Source organism: Crocodylus siamensis, chromosome 5 (assembly GCF_052110815.1).
Source record: "Crocodylus siamensis isolate JL-2025a chromosome 5, ASM5211081v1, whole genome shotgun sequence".
Lineage (NCBI taxonomy): Eukaryota > Metazoa > Chordata > Crocodylia > Crocodylidae > Crocodylus > Crocodylus siamensis.
Window position 1 is genome coordinate 44,175,744 of NC_143399.1, and position 18,715 is coordinate 44,194,458.

At 40.8% G+C, this 18,715-nt stretch overlaps 1 protein-coding gene across 16 annotated transcripts in view; it reads right to left on the reverse strand.

The window, feature by feature from the left end:
• PRRC2C (proline rich coiled-coil 2C) overlaps nucleotides 1-18,715 on the reverse strand; it is a 105,682-nt gene that overhangs the window by 29,609 nt on the left and 57,358 nt on the right. For 14 of the 16 annotated variants that reach the window (XM_090050121.1, XM_090050123.1, XM_090050122.1 and 11 more), the window contains exons 15-23: nucleotides 17,699-17,912; nucleotides 14,674-17,058; nucleotides 13,169-13,377; nucleotides 12,309-12,463; nucleotides 11,673-12,018; nucleotides 11,086-11,171; nucleotides 9,315-9,503; nucleotides 6,401-6,649; nucleotides 103-192 (exon numbers count right to left, since the gene is read on the reverse strand). In XM_090050121.1, the coding sequence (XP_089906247.1) occupies nucleotides 103-192; nucleotides 6,401-6,649; nucleotides 9,315-9,503; nucleotides 11,086-11,171; nucleotides 11,673-12,018; nucleotides 12,309-12,463; nucleotides 13,169-13,377; nucleotides 14,674-17,058; nucleotides 17,699-17,912 (3,923 nt within the window). The remainder of the gene's footprint in view (nucleotides 1-102; nucleotides 193-6,400; nucleotides 6,650-9,314; nucleotides 9,504-11,085; nucleotides 11,172-11,672; nucleotides 12,019-12,308; nucleotides 12,464-13,168; nucleotides 13,378-14,673; nucleotides 17,059-17,698; nucleotides 17,913-18,715) is intronic. The other 2 variants (XM_090050124.1, XM_090050129.1) reach the window with 1 other exon arrangement.

An 18,715-nucleotide genomic window follows, 5' to 3' on the forward strand; every position in this document is an offset into this window, starting at 1 on the left:
TAACCAATGGCTACGTGAATGTAATAACTTTTGTCTTTAAAAAGGCAGGCGTAAAACATTTTCTCCTGTCTTCCAAGTCACAAGGTTCACTGCAAGACTTACATTAGTCACCAAAGTCTCCTCCATTTTTGTACTGCTAGTGGCCACAGTATTAGGATGAGAGGAAGGTGTAGTATAGTCTGTCACAGACTCCTGTGAAGAAAAATAATTCAATTAAAAAAACAAACCCCCTAACTAAACTAGTTATTTAGTTTTTGGGTTGTTTGTTGAGACCGTCTTTACAGAAACAGTTGACCAAATAACAGACATTATTCCACCACCTATTCATTTGGTCAGAAGGCCTATCACTGCTGAGTCACTAAATACTAGATAAACTTGTGCAAGAGTTCAGCTCTCAGAGACAGCATATCCCTGGATGGCCTGGTTCCCTAAATCACGTAATCTGAATCAAACACACTTCTAAAGCTAGAACATATAAAATGTTAAATGCAACTGAACAGGTTTTTAAACACTACGTAGCAGTTAATAAATGGAAGAAATGTTAGTATGGAAAGAATGCAAAACTCACGTAAGTGATACAAAGATGAAGACCTTCAGAAATACTGCACCAGAAGAGCGGTCAAGATTACAACCAAGGACAACTATTAGCTCCAAGTCCATGAAAACACTTATTTTGCATAGAAGACGACAAGCTGGGTTCACCCTAACACCACTATCTGAAGCTATATTAAAATTCTTGAGAAAAAGTAGTAGTAATATATTCCAAATATTATTTTCCCATGCCAGCCAGCTTAGTGTGACCAAACAGATTTTAGGAGTCTGGGTAAAAGGGTGATAGTTCCACAGTATTAAAGTATCCTTTAACCAATGATTTTAAAAAGCTCCTAACATCAGGCATATTAGGAACGGAAACCGGTTGGAGCAGAGGATGCTGTAAAGGGAGACAAATGCAACTGCTATTGTTCCTAAATCCTTTTCTCAAAGTGCCTATTTAATGATTTTCCCCTGAATGAGCAAGTGTGCCATTGGATTTCTACACTAAAAAGTGATTTAATGGAAGGAAGGGAATGAAGATCCCAGTTCTATGGCAAAACCAGTAAGCTCATCTGCTTTAATATCTAACATTTCCTTTAGGTATACCACATTAAGATGTGATGGTCACTACTATTGAAGCGGATGTAGCCAGCAACTACCATTTGCTATATATGTAGTACTACGAGTTGAAGGCCATCATTAGCTCCAGGACTTTCTAACGATACATGCGTAGCGAATGAGCCTGGTATACCAACTGATACCGACTTGAAAATTCCTATTTTTTTCTCTGCAGTCACGACATTAACTTTCATCAAGGCATCGTCAAGCTGGTGATGACATACTAGGCACAGTGAGCCATTTTAGTTCTAGACTTCTGGTTATCAGAGTAAACACAATGGAATATTCAGAATCCATTTGCTCTGGTGAATGCTTTGACTTGAGATACCTAGGGAACCCAATCCAAAGAACCTCCCCAATATGTGGTACAATCACAACCACAACAACCGAGGACTGATTTCTAGTGGGCATTGTACAATCAGATGCTTTAGATATTTGTGTCTTAAGAAACGTCTTCTGCTTTAAGAAGATTTCCCAGGCTTCTTGTTGTTTTCACCTCACACTGGGCTGAACACCACTGGGACAAGACTGAAGAACCAAACTCAGGAATTATCACTATCAGTGCTGACACATTTATCATTTCCAATGTACATAACCACAAAGGTCCTATTCTCTATATTATGCTAATATAATTACAAACAACAAGTACCAGACTTGAGAATTAGGCTTACTGTTTAAGCATGGGAACAGGTATATATGCCTATTTTCCATGTCTACAGTCCTCATTAACAAGACAGCGATTAAAATACCAAGACACTTAAGAGCACCATGTAAAAAGGCCTACATTTCTTTTGCAAAAGGATTAATTTATTTTTGCAAAAAGCCTGAGAAATGCTTTGAATCAGAATGTACAAGTATCCATCCAATAAACTGATGCAAAATCCGTCATTCTTTGGAATACAAAAAACCCAACCAAACGTAAAAGCAATCCCCACCCCCCCAGTATGTGCCCCAGTTTGTTTTACAACTGCTGTCCAAGTGTTCTGCAACTACTGTTTTTTTAAGTTTCCTCTATAAAAATGAATCCTTTGCCCAAAAAAGTTTTGGGGCATCCAGGATCTGGATGTGTACACATGTTCAAATAACCTGGGAAAAATTCCGTCAGGTTAGTTTTCTGGTAGGAAAAAAACAAAACAAAACAAAACACCTTACCAGGAGACCCCTGGACAGACATTTGAATGCTGAGCCACTGAGGAGTAGAGCTTGCAGTGCTGATATGCACCGCCAGGGGGCCCCTGTGCACACACCTCAGGGTGCTCTGCAAGCTCCTTCAGTCTGCCTGGAGAGAGATGGCTGCAGTGTGCAGGGAAGCCCTGGTTGGCTGACCCAGACTACTCGGGGACAGCCGGAGTCTCCCTGCAGCACAATGTGGGGGTTGTAAAGGAGTCATGTTCTGCTCCTTGCTTGGCTGCAGCAGTACAATCCAGCCTGAATACCACATTGTTGCTCTCTAGAGACTACAGTAAAGAGCAGGGAGTTAGTACAAAGAACACTGCCAAGAGAAATTTAACTGCCCATTCCACTGTTTCGTGCCTGGCAGAATTAGATGTTCCAACATACCCTGTAAATTGTATTGGTATTCGTTACAGAACATACGGAGGATATGGAGACTGACATCGAGGCTATGGAAGTTTCTAAGATAGTCTTTGCTGGTATTTCAGTTGGCTTCCTGAAAGAGTGACCAAAAAGATTCTAGCAAACTAGAGAACTGACCATTTCCTTAACTGAAGCAACTGGATGCAAGACGCTTTTCTGGATTTGCAGCTCTAACCAGACATTTGTATAGGCCCTAAGCTGTTTCCAAGTGCTTTGCAAGTACTGTAATACAGAAGTGCCTTGCTAACACTGAGTTCAGACATAACACTCCTGTAAGGTAAGGAACTATCATCCCCAGTATCTGGCTGGTGAATTAAATAAGAAATTAAATGACTCTCTCAGGATCACACAGGAAACATATTGTAGAACTAGAAACTGAACCCCAACATTTCAGAAGCTCTGATCCAGTGCTCCTAAAAAGAACTTCTGAAAACACTGTTCAGATATTAACCTTTCTTTCACTGAATTAGAAAGGGGGTCTTCTTTTCAGACTACAAAAATTGTGCCATTTGCCTTCTCCTTTAATAGCTCAAGATTATTAATAATTTAGCAAGACATTTTGCTGAAGAAATCCACAAAGCTTACAAGGGACTGAACAACCAAAACAATAGCATCAGAAAATGTGAGAAAGCAAACTATAAAAAGAACCAAGTTTTTGCTTTAAAAAAGCCCCAAAGTCTTCTCTAATATGTTTTTTTCTCTTTACTAGTTTTTACATAGGGAGCTTAAATTTCTTGCTTTTGCTTGAAGAATCGACGGGTAACTAAATAATCCATAAGTAATAAGTGGAACTAAGGCAACTTAAAGGGAAAGGAATTTTTTTTGGGAAACAATTTGTATTAATACCTTCTTGACTCATTATCCAGTTGAAAAGAAGTGTCCTTGGGGATTTTCAAACACTGCCCAACTTAGGACAGCTTCCATACCAAAGCACTCATTCTTTTGAAAGCCTTCCTCCAGAAAGATAAGACACAATGTTCCCACAACCACTCCAATATTAAAGTTTTATAAAGCTTCTACTTCTTTACCCTTTTCAGATGTTTTACTTAATAAAGAATCCAGAAAGACCACAAAACCCTTGGTGGTACAAACGAGACTAGGAAAAGATTAGTGTATTAGTGCTAGTGATAGTCAGCATTTTGCTCTGATACACTTCTCATTACAAAGGATACCTGGAAAAAAAACAACAAAAAAGATGGTTTTGTTCTCTGTACTTCAGACAGGTGAGAATGAGTTGCTACGGCCCTGGGACTAGAACAAGTTGTTATTAAGGTCAGCCCACACAGTGAACTCAACACAGGAAGTGGGGCCCAAACCAGAAGCCGGAGGTGGGAAGAAATTCCACAGCCAAGGTGAAATCATAGCCTCCATTCCAATTGCAAAGAATATCCATTCAGTACAGGTTACACTCCATCCTGCCTGGAAATATAAAGGTGTTATTGATCCTAATGTTGAGCGTGTTTGTTAGCAATTTATATCTGCTGGTTCAGCAAAGCCTGATGAAATCAAATGCACAGAAGACAAAACAGAAGAATAGCGGCATTGAATTTAAGATTCAAACTTGTGAGAACCCTTTAAAAAAAAAAATCAGCAAAAAACTGGGACCAGCTGAAACCTGCCAAAACAACAAACTAGAGTAGATATTAGAGACTGTTTCTTTGCAAGGACAGAGCTCTCATGCTACACTGGTTAAGTATTCAACAATATGCGACCCCCCCCTTAACCAAAGTGTAGATTGGGCTCAATTCACTGAGGTGCATGGCAACTCAGCAACAATTACTGTTGATCTTTCAGAGTTGTTTGAACTGAATTAAGTTAGAACTATTAATACATGTTCTTGAAGTAACTTGCCCCTTGCATGCCTCAGCATGAGACAGGGTGTTTCCTTTTTGTGATATCTTTTATTGGATCAACTATATAGTTGGGAGAACGTGGCTGAGTTATGGGCACAAACTACCTTTCCACAGGGGCTCCAACAGCACTCTAACCCAATTTATCAGCATGTAAAAAATAACCACCACAGAACAATAAATTTGGCAGAGGTTAGTCAGACTTCCCTTCAAAAATTAAGCTCCCTGCATGGGACAGCATGCAACATAAATCTACCTCATTAATGGGCTGTACGGATAAGTCTCCTGAAACGATTCCTAGCATCTAATTAAAAAACTCTGGATAATCTTTAACAGCTGTCAGGTGATGAACCCATTTTCTGTAGCCAGAGCTCCCACTCATTGATAGCCATATCCTGCACTACATAGTCATCTGCAGGCTACTTTCAAGTTATGCTGAATGCTACTGGCCTTCAGCGAGCCATTACAGCAGTAGCATTGTAAGGAAGCCTGGATCATATTCTCATTGTCAGGCTGCCTATTGTGAAGTCAATTAAAAAAAAAAAAGTATTGCTGTTGGGCACCATTTAAAGTCTGCACAGAACAGCAGAGCTATCTGTAGAGAACCTACAGTGAAGCTTAAACAATTTTCAAGATGTGCTGCAATGGCACTCATTAACGGACGTTCATCAGCAAAGTTTTTTAAAGTACTTTAGTCTCACTGGAACTCAAATGGGACTTGGGTATCTAAATGACTGACAACTTTTAAATAAATTTTATCCCTATTAAAGCCTTATTCCAAGACAAGAAATTTGTTCTTTCCCTTGGTGTGGTGCTCAGTTTCCAACTTGAAGGTTTCCACTTAAGCCTCCCTTCCATACGCTGTTGCAGCTCTCTGCTCATGATTGAACACATCCCTCTTGCACATTCAATCCTTGACTTTAGAGCTTCTGCATATTCAAACCTTAAGAACCAAGACGTAGACTTTTTTTCCCGTTGTTTAGTTAGGAATTCCACACTGTTCCTCTGTCTTAGCAGTGATAAATATTTGACCCCAGTCATATTTACAGAACATTACTCATAACAAATATATATTTAAAATTATCTAATGATGATACAAATGGTTAACAAGCACACTTCACTCTTCAATTCCTTTGTTTTGTGGGCTTTATTATGAAGGTAAATGCCATTAGGAGGCAACCACGTGCCAGATGAGTTCAGAGATTAAATAACCAGTGCAAAAAATAACTCTGTTCTAGATAATCAAGTGCTGGCTATGTTATACACCAGGGCTGTCCAACTTCTGAAGCACCAGAGGCACTAGTCTCCACACAACTCACCCCACATAGGTCATGAAGGTGCAAACCCCCCTAACACCACATGCTACGTGGGCTAAACACCATGCCACGAGAACCCCAACTGCTGCACAGCTCCTGATGCACCCTGCAGCACCATGCAGACACCCCCTGCACAAGGGATATGAGGCAAAATATATCTCTTCCCCTCCTCCGCTGCTCAGCAGGGGACTGCTACTGCACTAAATTGCTGTGGATGTCCTCATGTGGGTTCTCCAAGTGCCCCAAGCCATTCAGGCACAGGATCCTACAGGCTGTGTCATTTTGCCCCACGCCTAGCAGAAGCTGGAGGACAGCAGGGGAGCCTGGGGACTTTGGTGGCAGCAGCAGCAAGATGGCAAGTGGGGAAGCAGTGCCCTGAACAGGAGTCTGGAGGCTATAATTAAGCCTCTCACAGGCCACCAGCTGGACAGCCCTGCTATACATATTGCTCATTAATGTTCATTAAATTTTTGCCTTTTTTCTTACCTTTGTATTAGTTCCAAACTCTGGAGTGGAGACTGATATTGTTCCTATTTCAGTGCTCAGTTCATTCACTGCTTTGGCTTCTTTTGTAGTAACAGGTTCTGGACTTCTGACAGCAGCGGGACTGGGCTTCTCCTGTCCATCAGACTCTCCATGCTGGGCATCTTTCACCTTTTTGTTCTTTAATGAACGCTCCTTTCCAATTGGACCAGGCTTATACTCTTTGTTTTCTACTGGACTCAAATCTGGAAGCTAAATTATGTTACTTGTCAGTTGTATTTTTTAAACAATATTGTAACATAAGCATATAAGAAGCTTTAAAGGTATAAAAGAATCAAAACATTTTGTTGAGATACAGCAAGGCTAAAACGACTGTTTCTCAGGCTCTGAACAATTAAAAAGTTGACTTTGTTTTTAAATAAGGTTGGTCAGAAATATTAATCTAGCATCAATGTATGAAACATACTGCCTGAACACATTTATTAGAGGGCTCTGAAGTAGCAACTCATAAACCAAATGGCAGAGGGTTAAACAGACACTACTGAATTTAAATATCAAAAGATGTACAACTTGCAACTAACAACAGCTCACAATTCGCTGCAGTGAGGGGATGCTGATTGGCTAGTAATTCACCTCTAGTATGAACAAGGTAGACAAACTTAGAACCTGTAATATTAATACAGGCAGGAAGAAACAAGTATCCTTGTAAGCATTAACCATGAGATTTCTTTGGCCATCACTTAAGTAACTCCAACCTAAATCTTGACACGCAGAATTTAAGCAGTCTATTTATGCAATCCAGGGTTAATTTTATTGTAAAGTGTTGGATTACTAATTCTTATCAAGAGAATTAACTTTTTAGTTAGAAGTCCCCTGCTATTAACAATAATGATGCAATCACTGAATTAGAAGATACCTGCTCAGAATCACATTTATCAAAAAAAGCAAGTTGTCTGTTTAAAGTGTGGGTTGATCAGAAGTCATGAACAAGTGTATAATCAGCTTTTAAAGAAGCCTTTAAAAAGGTTTCTTCTAGACAAGAAGTATACAAGGGCTGCTGCTGGGTCTCAAGACAGCTGAAAACATAAGGCTGGGATCAGATGTCACCTGCTAATTTATCCTACTGCAACCTTCTCATCTCTGCCTGGATAAGACAATGCCACTTTATCCCTCCTATCACAACCACATGCACAGGTATGTGTTGAGGATGATGGATAGAGCACAGAAAGCTGCATTAACAGAAGATCCAGTGCATCTGTAAACACTTCTTCCTCTATCCTCTGTAGACTGAGAAACATCTTAGGGCAGGGGTCAGCAACATTTTTTGACTGGAATGCCAAAAACATCCCAATGTCCCCCCATGCCTCAACGTTGCATGCTAGAGACAGACAACAGGGGATTCATGAGGAGCCTGGTCATTTGTTTGCTGGTGGTGGGAGCACACATGCCTCTGGGCACATGGCAGGGGAGGAGCTGGGGTTGCACTCACTGGTCCCTTCCCTGCGGTCTGCACTAAGGGGCACATGCAGCCATCACTGCCATGAAGCCAGTGCCAGAGCTCCAGACCCTGGTGCAGCTCCTGCCCACTGCAGCTGCTCAGAGTCTGAGCCAGCTGTGGAAGGCAGCCAGGAAGCAACAAACAGCTGCACTGGGCTCCAGAGGTCTGGCACTGATTCTGTGGCAGTGGTGGCTGCATGTATACTTTAGGGTACATGGTGGCCAAGGGGCCAGGGTTGCACTGCCCCAAGATCCTTCCCGGCTGTGCGCCCCGGGGTATGCATGTAGCAGTCACTGCCATGGAGCCCAGCTGTGGCTCTGAATCCCGATGCAGCTGTTTGCAGCCTCTGCGCTGTCTGCCACAATAGGCTGGGGCTCTGGGCAGCTGCTGTTTGACACAGAGCCTGGGCTGCTTGCAGCCTCCCGGCTGCCTGCTGCAAGCAGCCTGGGCTCCGTGGCTGGTGGCAGCTGCTCAGAGACTGGGCCAGCTGTGGCATGCTGAGCAAATGGCCTTACATGCTATGCTCTGGCACTTGTGCAGGGGGTTGCCAACCCCTGTCCTAGGGGATGGTTACACACTGGCATGCAACAAGAAACCTCAATACCAGTATGAATGTCAAACTCTCAATCTTTAAAAAGTAAAACTGGTCATTCACTCAGATCCCCCCCTACACCTGTGTTTGAAAAAAACCTGACCTTAGGATCATTAGCTATAGCTGTTCCAACTGGGATACTGCCTACTTGAAACTTTTTGAATGAATGACACGAAAAATTTGAGAAATATAGTATTCTCTCCAATGGCAGAACAACAGATCTGTCTACTCAGCCAGGAAGTAGAAATTTGTGGTACTCTAAGAAGGAAGAACAGAAGGGGTAGGCCTGTCCATGCAGTGGCCAATGAAACTTCTTCCCATGACCCTGAAGGCAGCAGAGGTGTTATGGGATCAAAATACTCTTGTAAAGCTAGGGTCCCTGAATGGTCGCAGGAAGGCCTGTTCTAACTGCTTGCTGTGGCAATGGGTAGAGGGTTCCTCTCAAGACCTGCCATCACTATGCTACTCAATTTAACTGCTTGTCTTGTTGAAGAACTTTCTTTCCTTTCCACCTTCTGAGCTTTGGAAGCAGGTATCCACAAATACATTTAGGGAAAAGTAAAACTGCATTCACTTAAATGTACCATTACAATTACCACACTTTTTCTGTATATTTTCTAGAAAACAGAATATGCTCCACCCAAAATTTCTTTGCAAGTTTCTAGTGCTCCAGCTCATCAGACCTGAACCTCTAACAGTTCATTTAGCTTCATTCAAGACAACACTGTTTTGTTTTTTTATTTCTTTTGACTTCTTTACTACACTTGGGACCCCCTTTAAAAGCTTTATATAAAAGCTTATTTATAATTAAATAAACCTTCTCTTACCTTTTGTACTTTGATGGGGCCTGCCCGAGGCTGTTTCTGTCTTTGCTCTTTTGGTTCAGGTAGTTTGTCAGTGGGCTTCTCTGAAAGTACAGGGCCAACTTCATTGTCACTACCACTGGATGCTGGTGCTCCAAACTGAATAGTTTCTATTCCAAGCTCAACTCCACTTTCCTGCCCAGGTTTTGCTCCCTAGATAAAGCGGTAAGAGCATGTATTTAAATTTCAAGTACATTCTAACAAAATGTTGCGTTAACAAGCTTTGTAATTTAACTTTAAGACAGCTTTAAACTTTACCATACAAGCACATAAGAAGGCTGCTGGATCTGATGCACCTCAACAGCAATTTTAAAAGATTTACATTGTCAATAACAAATGAGAAAAAATATCAGTAATTAATATAAAATAACAGTCAAAACTATGTTTTTACTCTAAGAAATGTCTGCTCAACTATTTTGTGTTAATACAAAATACTATCATGCACCTTTTGTGCAAGATTCTGTATTTTCTCATTCTCTATTCTGCTGCTAACATTAAGACAAACTGTTAAATCAAAGTATAACTCAAGAGAAAGTTCTACTGAGAAACCAGATTTCACTTTTTGAAAAATGAAGAATGAACAGACATATTTATTCATGCATTTTATCTGAGACTTGTTGCAAAATCACATGTATATTCCGTACCACTAGAAATCTATGAAATATGCCTAGTTATTCCAAAGTAGAATGAACCTGGGTGAAACTGTTAGTTCAAACCGTGGAGTATGAATATTTTTTTTTTTTTTGCTTATGACTAGAACAAGACAGACATGAAATCACTAAATACTTCTAGGGGAAATAATCTGAAAAAGTTATATTAAAAAAAAGCTCTATGCGGAACCATTCTCCAGTGCCCTTGTTCTCTAATTGTCAGTAGCTCAGAGAAAGTCAGAAATAGGAATGTGAGGCTGAAACGATCAGTAGGGGAGATGGTCATCTTGAAATTGCCTACATACCTTTAAACATTGTTAAATATTTTGATGGAAGTGATCAGAAATTTTTTATGAAAAGAGTTCTCAAATTTACTGATTTAATGTGGTCAGTTTGTTAACAGACTTGAAATCAAGCTTGAACAGTTTTATATTGTTCACTATTGTGGTAAAGAAAAAAATCCAGAAAACTTTAAAAGAAAGCCTAGACCATTTAAGATGCACAGGAAAAAGCTGACTCTCAGTTTGAAGGAATCCCATTTACTGCCCACTTTTGGGGGCATGAAAAGTATAACTTATTAGTTACATATATAGTAAAGTTGGATAACTTGAAGAAAACATGTATGTTATCTTGCTGACTGAGCTGTACACAGTAGCTAATTTTTAAGTGCTTTAACTAAAATTAAGCTTGCATTGTTTTTCCCCCTCTGAAATCACAACTCTTACTAATCGCATTATTGACAGTAGAAAACTGAGGCTCTGAAATTCTGGTGAAGTTAACTGCATCAATTTTCCCTAAGTTGAGTCTTAAAGCATGTGGTAACTTAATGCTCCAAAGAAAAAAATTAGGTTGCAATTAAAAATGTATTGGTTTAATTTTTAATCATCAATAGTGTGTCAGTAAGAATTTTTGCCCTGTCTACACTTAACATCAAATCCTCATGTTACAGGTTTCCTTACTATCACAGGCTCTCAATCTATCATAAGATAAAGACTGCACGTAGTATAAAGAAGCCAGATAAAACCTCTGTTGCATTAGAAAGATACAAATGTATAACGTTCAGTTCTTTTTAGTTTTATTCTTACCTCTGGAGATGTAGTCGATCCAAATGATGTCAAAGGTTTATTCCAAGCACTCACTGAAGGTGGCTGTGGTGGACTAATCGGTCCCACTAAAAGTTCAGAGAATGCAGCAGAGTCAATAGCTCATCCACAAGATTTGTACATATATAACCAAATGGACAATGACGTTATGGCTACCAAACTTGGGTTTGAGTTCAGACACTGCCCCTGCCCCCCTCCACCCCCATAATTGTTCTCAGCTCCTAGTACATCTCTTTTTAAGGCACCTTCAACTGAGCTGAACTGTCCTATATTTGGAAGCATGCAGAAATCCAACAAGACATTATTAGTTGTTGGCTCTCTGGGGAAACAGAATATGGCAACAGTATTAAGAGATGCTACACAATATTTTGTAGCAGAGTTTTCTTTTCAGGAGTGCTAAGAATCTATCATTTTCTACTCCCTACAAGACTATTTTGTAACAAGGATTATTACAGCTTCGGGCAAGGTATCTGGGATCTCTAAACATCTGCCTAGTTAACACAGTCCAAGCACAATGTTTGTGTTGTTCTCTTCTCAGACCATAATAAAATGCAAAAGGCACCACTTACACTTCTTGGAGATGTCAGTAATAACAGTCGTTGGTGCTACCTTGTTTTCCCATAATTCTGTTCCAAGAGCATTGTGAGACTGTGCATTTTGCAGAGCTTTGCCAGTTACTGCATATTCTGTATTGTTAGTTCCACCTGCTGTTTGAGGTTGAACTTGAGTCTGTGGCTGGCTTGTAGTCTGAGACACACATTGAGGCTGTGTCTGCACTTGTGTCTGAGCTTGTGCTTGTTGAGCTGCCGCTGCTGCAGCTGCCGCCTGCTGTTGCTGCTGCTTTTTGGCAAATCTGGGTGGAAGCTTGGAATTCTGACCTCTTCCTTTTTCACTTGAACTCTTTTTGGTCCAGACCTAAGAATAATATTGATCTTTAGAGAAGGCTAAGCCATGAAAAACCTGCATTTTGTCAGTCAGTTGTACTATATAATAAGAGAAAGCATGACAATTTAGCACAATGCAACTTGGGCCAGATATATTTCAAATTACAATGACTAACCAAAATACAGTAATTGGAAAGGTGAAAAACAACTTTATTAGGAAGCTAAAACTTTAAAATTGCTGCAAAGTCCTTTGCAACATTCTCACTGAATAAGTAGTGTGCAGGTACTTGAACAACACATAAAAAGTACAAAATCTCAAACCTGCACCGTCTGTTCCTCCTTCTTTCTGCGCTCTTCATCTTGCAGACGTTTTTGCTGTTTCTTTGAGACCACTTCAGTAAAACCATCATCATTCAAGTTACACTGGGAGTCTTCAACTACTGTTACCTCAGGGTGGTCATCAATGATCACAACACCTACAGATGGGGTGGGTGGAGAGGAAGAAAAAAAGGAAGAGGTTGGATGGTTCCTTCCTTCCCTTTGCAGTTTTGGACTGCAGAAAGCATCTAATGCAGAGTATGGAATGAATATAAAATGTCAGAATGCACTGATGGACAATTAGTTTGGTTGTGGTAAAGTTCTCTTCTTGCAGCTCAGCCTCTCTTTGGGGGACCACAAAATAGTACTTAATTCTAAAATCTTATGCAAAGCTGCTCCTTAAAAAAAGGATAACATATTGTGTGTTACAATAACATAACAAAAGTCAGTACAACTTAGCTCCTTTAGGAAGGCTGCATCTCTTATTACCAAATCAGTTACTGACTTCCTAAAGACTTCCTGTGCTCTTCATGTGCAGAGAGAAAATACATGTCTTAAGTTGATCTGAACGACTGCTAGGAGAAGACATCAAGTATAAGGCTGTGCAATAAGGCTCTTCTTTTAAAGCAGGTATTTTAATTTTGCTTGTGTACCCATGTGTCAATTGTTACAAGTTTTAAAAAAGGCCGTGTGCCTAAATACTACAAAAGAAGCAGTTTGCTGCCTGTAAACATTGGGATAAAAGCAGCTTTATACAAACGCACAAACTTTTTTTCAGCAGTTTAAGTGCATCTAGTTCTGGATGCATGCATACTAATGTACTGCCAGAATTTCTGGTTATCATAAACTGTATCAGGACATACTTGCATAGTTGTTGAGGTCAAATTGAGATAGTGCGTCCACTTTCTCCTTGGGTTTCTTTGGACCTGGCTTGGAGTCATCTCTCTTTTTGCCACTGGCATCTTTGGAGTTCTTCTGCACTACAGCACCACCACTGCCTTCTTCCTGATGTAAAGAATTGCTGCTGGTGGGCTCAACAGTAGTCATGCTTGCTGTCTGTTCTTCAAACGGCCTATGCCAGAAAAATTATACAGAGAAAGAACTAGCCACTGTACCCAAAGCATATCCAGAAACAGAGATGAAAACAGATAGCAGCATGCAACTATTATAAAGTTAAAAGTGTTTACTGTGCATCTACAACAGGGTAGGACAGGGCCTCAGTTGTATAGCTACCACTTTAAAATTCCTCAGTGAGACTGACTTTTACTTACACATGCTGCTTTTGGAAAAACAGTCCATTTCTAAACTGCAACATTCTCACTTCAACTTCCATTCAAATCAGATGGTGTGGTGAAAGAACAACCCATACTCCCAAATATGAAGCTCAAAACTCCACTGAAGGGATGCTGTACCACACAACACAGCATACAATATGCACTTTAGGTTCAAATGTGTTCGACTGGTCCAGTTAACCATGGCCTTATTTATATATCAATTGCAAGCAAAGCCATTCAGGTTAATGGGAATCTACACAATTCTGCCTTTTTGTTGTTGAACACTGAACCTATACAAATATTTCAGAGGAGCACTCATTTTCTAACTCAATAACCAGCAATACATCTTAATCTTTAATTCAGAGTTTAGATTAGTCATCACAATCTTTCAAGGCAGGGCAAAGAAAGCCATAGCTTTTAAAATGGAGTAGAAATCTAATGCAGGGATTTCTCATCTAATTGTTCTGGCTGTCAGGCTGTCACACAATTGCTAGAAACACAAGAAACTAGCATTAGTGTCAGATGAATCTGACTTAGCAGACAGAAGTTGAACATAAAAAAAATTTTCAATGCTAAGCAACATCGCAAGTATAACCAAGTGCAACCTCCCTTAACTGCAGCCTGATGTGCTTTGCTATATTGATTTTTCTACTAAATATCGACATGGATACCTGATGGGTTAGATACAGATCAAGGATTTAAATGAGACAGCAAGAGAGTTGCAATTTTCAATCTTGCTTAATATTACTATTTATACGAATTTACATTCAAGTCTCATGAAGAAAAACATAAATTACACGTTTAAGAATAGCAACTGCGATTTTCTGCCAGACTATTTTAGTGTAGCACATTGGACACTGGAAAGCTCTGCTCTTTATTTTCTTGGACTTCAAGTATAAAGGCATGAAACTAAAATAAAACCCTACTACTGTGACATCCACCAACTCAAATCCTGTCACTTCTCTGCTGCCCATGATTATGAATCTTATTGGACTATGAATGGCTATATAATAAGAAATTTCTATGTTTTATAGTCTTGTGTGTTTGTACAGTGATTATCTATTGTGGGTGCTACTGGAAACGTAGATACTTACCCTCTTTTTCCACTTCTTGAAGGGGGACCACTCCGCCTTTCGCTCCTAGGCCCTGAGAAGTTTCTTCCAGACTTTGCTGGCCCGTTGTTGCCACGTCTATTCTGGCGATCTATTCCAGGCCGCTGACTAGAGAAACTCCTCTTGGCTATTTCCCTTTTGGGAGGTACAGTGCTCTCTCCTGATTTGACAGCTACCTGTGTAGTCACATCTGCCACTTTTTTTTCATCCCTCTCTCGTCTCTCATTGAAATCACTACTTTCAGAGGCAGTTTCCCATTCTTCATTTGCTTGGTCTGAAGAATTTTGATTGGACAAGTCTGGTGTTTTACTCCCTGAAATATCCAGTGAAATGCTGGATGCTTCATTAACTGCATTAGTAACTGTAGCACTTGTCGACGAATTAGTTGCTACTTCATTTATTTTTGATGCAGCCTCCCTTTCTTTTAGCCGTCTGAAGCGGGGTGGTTTATCTTGTCTTGGAGGTCGTGCAGGCCTTTGCCGTCGTGCAGGCCTTTGCTCTCTAGTTGGATCAAACTTTCTCTCAAATTTGGGGGGTCTTTTATCCACTGGTATGGGACCATAGTGTTCATTTCTTCTTGGTGGCTCTCCATCTTCAGGTTTAGTGATTTCCGTTTGCCTTGGATTCCATTGATTGTCTCGATAGCCTGGTCTCCTTAGTGTGGATGGACGGGGTGGGCGGCCAGTTGGATCCCTACCACCACGTCTGAACATTCCTCCTCTGCCATGCCTTGAAGGTTCCCCTTTAGGAAGGAATCCTGGTTTGGGTTTGTTCTCATCCTCCCTTATGTAAGTTTTCTCTAGAGATCTGTTGTCTATTCTAACATGGTTTTCAGGTTTGAAAGACAGAGGCTTTGGAGGCTTCTTGCCTTCAACTCTCTCTTCTCTCTTTGGTTGTTTGCCTTTGCTTAGGCTGTCTTTATCTGAAAGCAGAGTATCACTAGCACTTTCATGAACTTCACTGTCAGAGTCTGTTTCTGAGCCTCGTTGTCTTCGCCGTTTGGGGATTATTTCAAAATCAGAGCTCTCACTACGAGTTTCGCTCTCTTCTCTCTGCCTAACAGGTCCTGGAGGCACATGGTCTACTCTAGGCTTAGTGTCTCTATAATGTGGATAGTCTCTATTATGTCCTCGGCTGCCCCGGCCACGTCCTCCGTAAGAACCTCTGTAGCTGCGACCTCTAGAATAATACTCTCCCCGGCCTCTCCCTCTGTATCCCTGTTCTGGGAACCAGTCTCTATCTCTAGCCTCTTTCCAGTATGTTCTAGGTGGCAAACCAGGTTCTCGCTTTACTGGTCTGGTTTCTAAGCGAGGTTTCTCTACAACCTCTTTACTAACAGGTTTCTCAGGCTGCTTGTCTTCCTTAACTGTGGAAACAGGTTGCTGAACTGGAGGCTGTTGCATTGCAGGTGGAGGTTGCTGAGTTACAGGCTGCTGAACAGGTGGTTGCTGCACCACCGATGGAGGCTGCTGAACAGGTGGTGATTGAACTATAGGCAGAGACTGCTGGACTACAGGCAGAGACTGTACTGCAGGCTTAACTGTGGACTCTGCTGGACTGCTGTCTTCAGTTTCTGACACCTGAACTGTATCCTGTGGTACCTTTTTAGCCACAGGAGCACTCTCCGAGGTGGATTTTTCTGGCTCTGCCTGAGGTGGTGGCAGCTGTGGTTGTTCCTTCTTTTCCGTCTTTTCAGACTTGACAAATTTCTCATTAGCCACCTTTTCTCCTTCTTTTTCCTTCCTCTGCTCACGCTCTTCCCTCTGTTCACGCTCTTCTTTCATATCTCGAAGCACAGGCTTTTTAATAGGGCCAGATCTTCTTATTGGTCTATCACTACCTTCCTCCCTTCTGCTATAGCTGGGCCTAGGACCCCATCTGGTTTCTGATTTAGGCTTGAAAGGTTTTTCAGTTTTTGGACCTTCTGATATTCTGTTACTCATAAAACCTTCTTTTTTTGGCTTAATTTCTGGTCTTTCCGCTGGCTCTTTTGGCTCAACAGGTCTGCTGTTCACTTTCGGAATACCTGATGATGTCTCATTCCTCTGTTCTTCTGGTTTTAAAGAATGACTTGAACCATGGTAAATGCTTCTCTTCAGAGCTGAATGACTCTCTCCTATAGGCACCAGCTCTTCCTGAGAGCTGTGTGCAATGTTTTCATCAACTACTTCAAAGCTAAGTGCTGAGCTAGGTGCGTCAGTTTGGAGAGGTTGTATGTCTTCCAAAGACCTGCTTGGGAATTTTTGTACATCCACCTCACCTGGTTCTCTAAAAAAGTCTGCCTTTGGATGAGAGTCCAACTGGTTGTGTTCAACAGGGTAAGCAGTAGTAACAGCAATTCGTTCTTGTTCCAAGCGTGCTTCAGGCCTTAGAAAAAACAAAATTAGATCTGTGTTTGGGAAGAGGTGGGGAAAGGAAGTCATGTCCATAGATTAATTCTCTAAAAAAATCATATTTCCTGTAACCCAGTACAGAACTTTTTACTGTTCTAGTCACATGTGACAAAAGAATAACCAGGGAACTATCACAGTGAGAGAATTTATTATTTGTATCTATTGAAATATATTTCTTTTAACCTGCTATAACACAAAATCCTCTACTTCTGGTTATTACTATTAAGCTTCTCAGTTAGTATTAGGAGTTTCTTATTCCTAGTGGTCAAATCAAAACTCTGAATGAGTCAGTTGATTAGCTAATATAACACAAGTTCAGTTTAATTAAAAGGAATTGCTCAGTGCATTAAGTGCTGTGATAGAAGCTCAGAAAAGCAATCTCTGCATGGGGCCAAAAAAGTAACTGTCTACTTATATTTGCAAGAAGTAGTATAAACCCAGGCAATTAAAAATCCATGACCCTAAAACAAACATAACTACTCATGAAGCTTAAAATTCCCAGTATAAAAGGGTCATTATTTTACTTTGGTTGCACTTACAGATTTCAAATCTAAAACACAGGGGTTTGTGGTTAAGTTGAGTGGCATATACACATTGATAACCCTCATACTTACCTCAAATCCTCAGGCTCTTCCAGCACTTTGGGAGGAGTACTAGGTTGTTGAGGTTCTGCATGGGGATATGGGTCTGAACCCCACATCATGCGGGGCTCTGACAGTGATACAGCATGCTCTCTTGCTGATCGAACTATATGTTCAAATGAATCTGAACTAGTTCCTGACCCTTCCATCTGGTCTCTTCTCATTAATGGCTTGGGAGGCATAATTCCTGTGATCAAAGATTCAAGTTACATAACTGAAATTAACATCTTAAAAACCCTTTTTTTTTTTTTTAAACACACAAACATCGTGAAAAATTTACTCACTGACTACCTTAATCACCAGGCTCACGTATCCAGTACTCCAACGCATATTTTGTTGCCTTTGTTCTTCCTGCTTGGAAGACTTTCTAATGTTGCGTGATCTCAAAGGGATCCTAAATAACATCCATACCATCCTCTTGCCCACATTGCATCTCATATTGACGACTTATACATATTAATGCATTATTAGTTTACATTCAGTTCAAGTTCTACAATAAGTGCTAGAACAGGGGTAACCAACCATGCTTCAAGAGCTGTCTGCAGTGCCCAGGCAGTTTAAATGTAGCTCCTCAAACATGTCATTTAATAATGTATGATTGAATTGGGATCCTGTGTGCAGATCAAGCTCTGGGATGTGCACATCTCTTAAAGTATGTGCTCTGTGGCTCTCGCTTGTTTCACAAGTTTGGCTACCCTTAGGGCATCTTGACATGTGCTCTGCAGGTTCTGGAGCTGCTCTGATGCTCTATGGAGAAGCTCTAATTAAAGTGTCAACAGCGTCTGGCATATAGTGTCCCACGCTTCAAAATGGCAGGTGGGGCGCTTTAACTAAAACTCGTTCGACCAGCTTTAGTTAAAGCACCCCTGCTACCATTTTGAAGTGCAGAGACACTGAATATGTGAAACACCCAGGCTCCTGGAGCAGGCTAATTAGCATGCTGCAGCAGACTTGATTCATCGAGTTTGCTCTGATGCACTGTAATTACAG